The sequence below is a fragment of the Galendromus occidentalis genome, unplaced genomic scaffold (assembly GCF_000255335.2).
Source record: "Galendromus occidentalis unplaced genomic scaffold, Mocc_1.1 scf7180000077485, whole genome shotgun sequence".
Taxonomy (NCBI): domain Eukaryota; kingdom Metazoa; phylum Arthropoda; class Arachnida; order Mesostigmata; family Phytoseiidae; genus Galendromus; species Galendromus occidentalis.
Genome location: NW_003805473.1, coordinates 305,712 through 315,627, shown reverse-complemented (window position 1 = coordinate 315,627; position 9,916 = coordinate 305,712). Strand labels below are relative to the sequence as shown.

The following is a 9,916-nucleotide window of genomic DNA, read 5'->3' as shown; positions in this document are numbered from 1 at the left end:
CAGGGGTCGTCATCGGCTGTATCTGAAAGTCGCATCGAAGAGGCAAAGGCTGAAGTGTACATAGGTGATCGGAATGAGTCGATGCCTGGGAGCGCTCCGTGAATCAGGATTCATCCGTGGAGAAGGAGACTATCTCGATACCAGGGGAAGGGATCTCGACATGGGCTCGAGATCATTGTGATTTGAGTACTTCTCTGTAGGTCGGCTCCTCCGACTCCTCCCGAAGCTCTCCGGGTGCCCCTCTCGCAGGCCCCAGAGGAGCGTCCTGCATTCAAATGTGGAGCTACATCGGAACTCCTCATTTCTGTTGTAGAAATAAAATACTTATTCTTCTTTGACTCCCGAGACGGCATCGTTGATGGATTGATCGAGTGGTATCATATTTGCGACAAACTTCCCGGGAGGACAGTCTGCATGGAATGCGGAAAATCAGCAAGAGATCAACACCCGAAGCGTTTTCTGCATGATCGACTGACTCGCTTGAAGATCGAGTGCACCCCTGCTCTCGACCGCACGGTGCATTGGGCACCGCAGAAAGAGAACTTCCATTTTCAGTTTATCGGTTCCATTTCCAAATTTATTGATCACGGTGTATTAGCAGTACTATTTCTCAATACTCATCGTCTCAATGTTCATCATTGTCTGCAAGCTGAAAGGACGGTCACTGTCAGATCCTTATTCCGAAACTCGATTCAGAACAGTTGACGTAGCACGCTTGAAAATATATAGTATGTCCGGCATCTGATTCGAGATGCGGAGCTTTCTTACACTCCCACACAACAGGTTATATTGAGCCGCCTCATTGTTGTTGGTATTCCTCAGTGTTGGTGTTGCCTTCGGCGCCTGTCTTTTGTATGTATCTACTTGCTCCCATGAGCTCTCCTATCCTGTCTGTCTCTTGGGCTCGATTTCATTCGCAGACTTCATCGCGCAAAGTCTCATTCGACTCCTCACGCACAACCTGGGGAAACTCGGAACTACGAATAGTAAGTAGCACTTTCAGAATTATCACTGTATCTGTTTTGTCTCCGCGGTATATGTACGTGCCTTTTCGTCTGTGTGTCCAACTTCAATCCTTCATTAGCGAGGATCTCATTCATCGATTGATTACTGACTCCCCGATCTCTCTGAGCTCGCGGCCCTCGTGAACTTTGCACTGAACGAGCCTTCCATCAGCAAGGCACCATCGATCCAAGCTTGCGGGCTGGAATTTACCGAGCACGAAATACGGTCTCGTGGAGTACTCGTTCCGAGAACCCCTGCTCGGACGAGCGAGGGGATAGCTCCGGAACGCTCAGCTCAAATGATCCCGCAAGCTTAATGTGTTCCAATCGAAAACGAGCGAGAGCCAGGGGCTCGAATGGAGCTGCGAGGGCTGCAAGAAGCCTTGACGGTGCACGCATCTGCACCGAACGGACAGAGACAGGCGATCACGGAAACACCAATTGGTCAGCCGGTCCGGCTCTTCATGGAGAATTCACCGTGTTTTTTGAGCATGTTCAAGGTAGAGACACTGTTGAAGAGGAGAGGGGGACCACCAACAATAGGCAATGCGATTGAAGAATGATTCGTTCGCGAATGGCTAGACTCTCTCTGTTTCGTGTTCAAAAAAATATCCATGTCCTCTTACTTTAGCTTACATGATTCACTTCCTCGCATTTACATATTGTATCTCTGTCAGGATGCGTCTGAGCTACATTTAGGCTTGTAGATCCACCTGAGTATGAAGAGATACTCGTTTCAGGTCTTTACACTTCGGGAATATATACAATTATCATCAGTATTAACTCGTGATCTAATTGGGAAAAAACACACTTCCACTCTCACTCATTCAGTCCATCAATCAATCGGACGATCGATCGTATATTCAATCATGTGAAATATCCTCAAATCTACCAGCCGAACGTCCGTCGAGGAAACGGAGATTCGATCCTCCACGATGATCATCTGAATACACCGAAAATACAGGTATCTAATTCCAGAGAAGTCGGCGCTAGCGCATCGAGTGGAGTGCGCCCGATTTTCCGGCTAGAGTTCTCAAGTTCACTTTTCGATGACCGCATGTAAACTATCGCGTGCTCATTGTAAGATGTATGCCCTCAGTTGAAACCATTCAAATATGTACAATATCAGAAAGAAGCTGGCAGCGCTTTGAGGCTCTCTGTTTCTGATGTTTCCAGTCCCGTTCGGCTCTACCTGGCTCAACCTCTCATTTTCTGACCGATCGTCATAGTCGATCGACCGCTTCATCCCCGAGGAGAATCGTGGATTGAGCCCTTCCATGCTTCAGAATCGTATGCATCACCCCATTCATCAACTCCATTTGCAAAAGTTTCCCGAGGCAAAAACTAGAATTGAGATCCGAGAGACATCGGAACGGAAGGGTGAGAAAGCACAATCGAACTTTCTCAATCCGTGGCTCAAAGAACGACCTCAGCGAAAGGAAAACCCATCCGTCGTGTCCGGATTCCATGTGCGAGGTTCTGAAGTGACGGAAAATCAGAGAAGGATACGACCATGGCGATGGGGGGTTGGATAGGTACGAACATAGACGTATAGATTCGCAACTTTCCTCTTCTGAATGAAATCTCGCAGAACGGTGCCTCCGAATGCATCTCGGGCATGGACTATAATAGCGACCGTTTCGAAAGAGTCGCTGTACAGAATCTCTTCGGGCGTCAGACTCTCAGAAAAAACGGATATGGGCAGTGAAATCTTGATAAAACGCGTCTGCACCTCAAACTAGAGATATCTCTAACTAAACATAATCATGTTGGGTATGACAAGGAATCCACATGGACGCGGAGTACAACTAAAAACGGTAGAAATCTTCGAAAACTATATGGTGAAATAATGTCACGCTGAAAGACATATAATCATCGTCTAACAGACGATGGGATAACGGAGTAAGGAAGTTTCAAAAGTTGCTAGGATGATGGCGCGTGCGCACATAATGCCAGTCCACCGTATTCATCGAGAGAGCATTCACTCGGCCAAATCAAATTACATCCTCCGAGTCGCTACCGAACACACCCCACAGATATTGGCCTATAGGCCCCTATACGTTTTCTCAGACGGTGGTTCGGAGGCAGTAATCGAGAATGGCCCTCCGAGAGACAGACATTCCGAGCAAACGATTTCTTTACTCTCCAGATGAACGAGGCGATAAGTTATGTTAAGGTAATTTCTTCTGTTCTCTGAGGCGGCACAAATCACAGATTATAAATGTGTGTTATGTTCTTCCGAGTTATGTATGTTTTACTTTTTGTATGCTGTACGCGGTACTTGTGTTTTTTAAGCTTGTAATATTTGCGCGTTTGTCTGGCTATGCGTCTGAGTGTCTGTTGGTAAGTGTTGCTCCATTTTCACGTTGACTCCGATAGGTCACGGTGATTATCAATCGAAAGCGAAGGCAACGATGCGAATCCCCTCTTGACGCGCGAGTTCTTTAGTCTGACGAGCAAGCAGAAAACTTGAGCCGTGGGGTCCCGTAGAGTTTTCAAGAGCGGTTTGGAGCTGCTTTGTAAATAATTAGAGTTTATTTTTTCCTCCGTCTTCTCCATATAATATTGATCTTCGACGATCCCTCTGAGACAGCTTCTCTGCTTTTCGAAATCTCTCTTGTTGCCTCCTTTCTTCCAAAATAAAGCACGTTTCATTGAAAAGGAAAATCCGAGAAAAAGGCGACGCTTGGAGAACTCTCCCACAATAGATTTTCCTGCCCCAACGCCTCTTCAAGACTCTCAAGAAACTATCTGATTGTAGGTAGAAAATATTAAGTTAGTGTTCTCTCCCCGTAGGGTAAAACGTAGTCTTCAAATCTGATCTTCAAAACGGCGGATCGCATCGAGCCGAAACGGTTTTATGCCTCTTGCTGTGTATTTTCTCCGCGGTAGAACGTCAAACACTCACTCACAATCACTCGCTTGTTCGGCCACGCATGTTACATAAGAGTACTTATAGTATGGTATGACAGCGTCACGACTCCTACCACAAGATTCCAGCCGATCAGCTCTGAAGCTGGTGGAGCTCCGAGCCGTCACGATTATCATGTTCATCACGGCGACTCAATGATAATGGACAAAAATTATTATGACAGCAGTAATAAATAGGCTGAATCCATACCGATATCAATGAAAATTAAACACAACATAACATTCATCTCAGATCAAGCCCTCTCGGCTCTCCCGGCAATGTACAAGGTTCCTCGGATTGGTCTGATGTAATCGCCATTGAGATTTTGAGGGATACCTACACGCGCGCTACTTTCACCAGTCAAGTCTGTCTCCGTCGATCGACTGGTTTTATCGAACAGACCATGTAGAAAGGGCTGCCCGGAGAATTAACTGCTTCGTTTTTCGACCTCTTCCGGATGAATGCTGATTTTTCGGCTGATGATCGAGTGATTGAGATGACATGAAAGAACGAAGAGAAAACAGACTCAATGTCTCGCAGATCGATGAATGAATCGTCCCGACCCGAGATCGTGGGGCGCTTCGATTGATTCTCCGATCGCGGAATTTCGTCGCGTTCGTTTCGTTGGTCGATCAGGAGGTTGCGCGAGACCATCGAGCCCGTGTAAGAAAGGCTTGCGGTAGTGTTTCTTCGCGTTCAGTGAGTTCTCGCGTCGTGGAGAAAACAAAGTTTTCGTCAGGCCTTATTTTCAGGTCGCGCATGAAAATATCATCAATCAGAGGGATTGGATGGGCGAGGAAGATAGTGAGATAGGAGAGATAAAAAGTTTTGTACAAAAATATTTAAGCGCGTTCGGTACAGGAACGATTCACGGCTTGGCACGATCGTCTTCCCGGGCAATTAGGAATTCCAATGCCTGAAATTATCTCGTTCAGGTGCGAATGATTTTCTCTTGCTCTGAATGGTGCGGTAGATGATCATCTCAAGTCACGTGCCGTGAATTCGTCCGTCTGTCAGTTTGTGGTGAAAATATTGAGCATACTTTGGGTTTCATTCAGTGACTTTTGAAATAACTCTCCATCCTTTCCTTTCTCTTCATCGTTCGGTTGCTTTCGTGGCTTGCAGTTCTTACGCTCCCTCTCTCTCTCTCTCTAAAGTAAATAACTCGTTCATCAATCCAATATCAGCTGAACACATGGATGGCTCCGTTGATCCGCGAAGGATGGCGACAACGACGTTAGTTTCTTGCATTTCCTTTCTCCTGAATGGTCTCTTTCCTCGGCTCGATCTCCATCATGATCACATTCACGACGCTTATCATGATTCGATCGCCTGGCTTTCCTTCGCTTCCTTCAAATTTATAAATATACACATACAGCCGCGTGGCTCCAACAACATTGCACCTCGACTCCCACGTCTACGAGACACTGCAAAGAGAATACGCATTTTAGAGTCGAGCGTTTCGTGAGATACAGGGTAACGAAATTTTTCTCTCATCAAGGCACAGGGGCTCGCATTGAAAGATTGGGGAGGGAAGATTCCGGTTCGGGATACTCACGCTTCCTGCTTGATCTTGAGCTCGTTCACTTTGCTGGCTTCGCGTTCTCTAGCGGCAGCCCCACCTTCAGAGAAATCGATTGCCATCGCTTCTTCAGGAATAGAATAACTTCCTCTCGAATCGTCATCGTCCATTGGCGGTTGAAGACTCAAGGGCTGCGGCTGGGGAGGTGGCGACGCACCTGGTTGACCCGCCGCACCCGCGAAAACCGACAAATTGTTTTGCAGGAGCTGTTGTTGCCAACCCTGTTGCATGGCGAGCAGAGCCGCTCCCGCCGCAAAAGCGGGAGCCGTCGCCGCTTCTTGTTGGGCCACGGCTGCAATCGAATAACAATATGATTCACTTGATTCGTCAAGAAGGATCAGGGGCCCGACGTCGAACGAGGGGTCGACGTGTGAGATTTCTCTGAGGTCCCGAGGTCCCGCATTGGTTCCCAATCCGCAAGATGATCCCAATGGGTCGGGTGACTCGTCTTGCGCCGAACGAGAGGAGGGGAGCGACGACCAACAAACAGATGGGGGAGGGGGTGGCAGATTGCTTACCGTGCTGTTGTCGCATTTGTTTCTTGGCTTCTTTTCTTCGATTGTTGAACCAGTTGTTAACGACAGGCAGGCTGACTTTCTCCCGATCGGATAAAGGACGATCGGGACGCTCTACGGCCGCGTTGCACTCATCTACGATCTGCTCTCTCGTCTGTCCGTCGGGGTATGGGTCGCGTTCGTAGTAACGCTCCAAAACCGCCAAATGGGCACTTTTGAATGTGAATCGTTCTCGTTTCAAAGGTATCAGGTCACCGTTCTCGCTAACCATTCGTTTCACTCCCGGATGCGAAGCTGTACGGAAAGTGAAAACACCTTGAGTTTGTATTCCGGATACACTTTTCGATCCGACGCCATCTACCGACGGACGGATCGATAAGCATCACGAATGAGGGAGCTCGATAGGGATAGAATGATTTGCGACAACTGCTTGGATTGTTATCGGACTCACCATATTTCAGCGGATTGTTTTTACACGTCAAGTACCATTGGTAGAAGGTATTCTTCGTTCGCTCCGACATGTCGACGATGTCTCCACGGAAAAACCGGCTCACGTAGGCTTGCGACATCTTCGTCATTTCGGCAATCATCGTCTGCTTGATGTTGTATTGCATGACGAAGCTGCGTATCTCACTGAGAAGGGCTTCTTCGCCTTTGCGTTTGAGTTTTTCAACATCCGGTGAGCAATATTCGTCTGGGAGGTAAGGCACCATAGAACCACTATCGCCGCTCCATGAAACGGGTGTTTGCGGAGCGACAACGGCGAGTTGGCTGTTGGGTATGCTGTTGGGCGTATGCGGAGCATGCGGAGTTGCCATCAATGGTAATGAGGCGAACAATGCTGCCGCTGTGGCTTGAATACTGTCGCTATCGGTAGCCCCCAGCATCGAGGGGAGCAACGATGAACTGTCAGTCGAACCGCGGTGCGGAGGTGGTGTTTTGTTCGTCAATCGAAGAGGGGGAGTCATCTGCTCGCGTCCTTCCGTCGCCGAGCTGTCTTCGTTCGACGACACGCTGCATGCGCCCGTACTCTGCGCCGACGACTTCGGTCGTCCGTTGTGCTCGCCGTGCGTACCGTTGCCTGAAAAAGCGCAGATCGTCATGGCGAGCACAGTTGTCACCCCAGCGTCCTCGAGCCACTTCGGCGCCGGAGGTCGACACAGTGCGATCTCGAGATTTTTCAGCTCACCGTTCGGATGATGGTGGTGCTCCTTTTCCGAGGAGAGGGTTCGCTCTGTATCTCTAACATGCATCGGCATCCGGCCCCCATTGATCTGGGGCGGACTCGTCGCTGATACGCTCAGCCTCCCACCGTTGTTACTTCGCAACAGGCCCTGCATGTTCTGGAAGGGATATCAAGGTGTGAACGAGTTTGAAGTCCATGTCGCCTCTCGAGCCATCTCTGGAGCGGGAGAACTTTTGCTCGGCTCGCAATTCCCAGAAACGGGAATTCTTCGGGAAAGAAACATGCTCATCGTCATCGGATCGTATAGGGGGTGAAGACATGCAGAGACAAACTTTTCGTGGAGCCTCCAGTCTCTGCTGCCGCGAATCCAAGCAGATTCTCCGGCACGTCTTAAGGTTGCGAGGCAGGACATAATGTTTAGTCGCAATAACAAGGAAATGCGGACGCAATACTAACCCTACCAACCTGGAGTTCCCATTCCACTCTGTCGAAGTTCTCAAAAGCCAATACAACTTCGTCCTTCGTTATTCCTGACGCTCTCAGCCGCCGAAGCAGCTCAAACTGCTCAATCGTGAATCTGTGTGAAGCCATTCTCATTTTGTCCAAAATCTCTCGCTTCATAACTATCCCTTCGTCCTGCACACTCGTCTCCACTATCCCGCACTCAGTCTGAAACGAGGTGAGGTTTCTCTCGTCACGTCATCTTCGGCCTGGCATCATCTTGACCTCCTATCGTCAGTCTATGAACCATACGGGATGAAATATAAGCATCGACTCGAGGGGAAAATAAAATCATACTCACTTCCAGAAGTCTCAAACCTAAACCAGCCAACAATCGCACCCTTGGCTTACATTTCGCCCGTGCTACTCCCTCTGAAAAATAAGAAATCAGAGTTACTTCCTCATTTAATGAATGATGCTGTGAAATCTACCTCAGTCAATTCGTTGAGAGAGGGTATCCGAGACCTTTGATGATTGGTTTCGAATCCGTTCATGATCATTGATCGTATCAGCCCGAAATCAATCGAACTCATTCCCCAGCCAGTATAGAAAGCGGTCGGATGATCTCCTAAGACTCCGATGTTCGAACCACCGAGGTTCAAAAAACATTTTTCTCCACGAGTCTTCCGGATCGAAAAGATACCCCCCCCCCCCATCGTTGAGAAACGAGAAATTCCAATGAGACTTTCTGCGGCTCGTGCATCATTAGGCACAAGCCATAGGATTCATGGGTGCCGGTCGCTCACATTGGAGATGATTGATTCGTGATTTGCACTTTCGATCAGGCTTTCGCCAAGTGATGAATGCTCGAAACCAGAACATTATCGAAGACGGGCTTTCGGAATTCCAATCGATAGCGCAGCAATCGTTCATGTGTTAAGACACCTCAAAAAGGATCGGAAGCTCACATGAAACCGTGATGAAAAACTTTGATCCGAAGAGAAAATCCGTCGCTTTCTAGATTTCAGGGACGGTAACGAAGCTGGTCCGCCATGGAAGCTCCGCCACCCACGAGGCGAGCGCACCGCCGTTGGAAAGAAGATTTAAGTCTTATTTATATTCCAGAAATTCTCCGAACCTCTAGAAATCTCGCGACGCGTTGATTCCTATATAGTAATTCATTGTCGACTTGACACCGGAAATTTTTATCCGACTCTTCCAAGAATAATCAAAGCCATCGACCGCACGCTCCTTCGCTGTCGACTCCGATGTTGGTTTTTATTGCTGATCCCGCAGACTTATCAGCATGTATACGAATGCATATCACACTGGGACCGGTTCCATAGATCCTCAGTAAACGTTCGAGTAGCGTTGATCAACGGTCACTTCTCGGAGGGGCATGAAGATTTCGCACATAGGGATTTCGAATTTCCGTGTTCATTCCAATGACTTCCTCATCTCGAGAAACGACTCAAATGGAGCTTCGACAGAGGTCAGGCACGTACTCCGACGAAGGCTCATTTCAGTTCACGAACGCTTCGTATGCTTCGAAAAAAAAGTCTGTCGGTATTCCCGGGAAGTCCTGGAGCCCCCCTCTTGAACCACTCCGGAATCCAACCAGCTCTCAAGCTTTGGTGATCCGATAGAGTTTCGGAGATTTCTCCGTGGGGTTTTCAATGTGCGCCAGAGCCGGCAACACGGTCCTGAGATTCCCCAATGGAAATCTCAACCGATTGAAACGGAAAAACACTCCATCCTCGCGAATTCTCTCCACTGGATATCACATGAAATGAACGCCGCCTCTATGGATACAAATTGCAAGATTGTTTCCCGCGTGGAAAACCGAATAATGCAAGCCATTCAGCGGCATATGAGTCTGTCAGCTTCACGCCAGAGTTCAACAGCCTCTCGTGCTCCTTCGAGGTCTCTCGGCTGAGAATGTTTTTTTCCGCGAAAAGACACGGGTGAAAGTTGAGCCCGTCCTCCTATTCGCATGGAGTCATTGGTCGGCGAAGAGATGTAACGGCTTCGGGACCCAACAGGTTATCGGCGAAAAGCGACCACACTCTGAGCCTCCATATTGTTGTCCTACTTTAGACGTATCCGGCTCACTCTTTCCCATATTCCATGCCCTGAAGTTCACCGCTCGCGCGCGTTCCTCATGACACTGTCGGTATCCGATTCGAGAGCATTCGAAGAAAAAACAACACACACAACTATTCCAGCGAATATGCACAAACGCGTTGCGTACCGCGCGAGACGTGCTCGGCACGACAT

The 9,916-nt window shown here is 48.6% G+C and overlaps 1 protein-coding gene across 1 annotated transcript; it reads right to left on the bottom strand.

Moving 5' to 3' along the window:
• Positions 1–5,332: 5,332 nt before the first annotated feature.
• LOC108864548 (uncharacterized) lies at positions 5,333–7,819 on the bottom strand. The gene is made up of 6 exons (XM_029112157.1): positions 7,655–7,819; positions 7,202–7,346; positions 6,434–7,093; positions 6,003–6,306; positions 5,474–5,794; positions 5,333–5,342 (listed from the first exon to the last, which is right to left on the bottom strand). Exons 1-6 carry the CDS (start codon positions 7,817–7,819, stop codon positions 5,333–5,335), a joined length of 1,605 nt encoding a protein of 534 aa, XP_028967990.1.
• Positions 7,820–9,916: the final 2,097 nt, after the last annotated feature.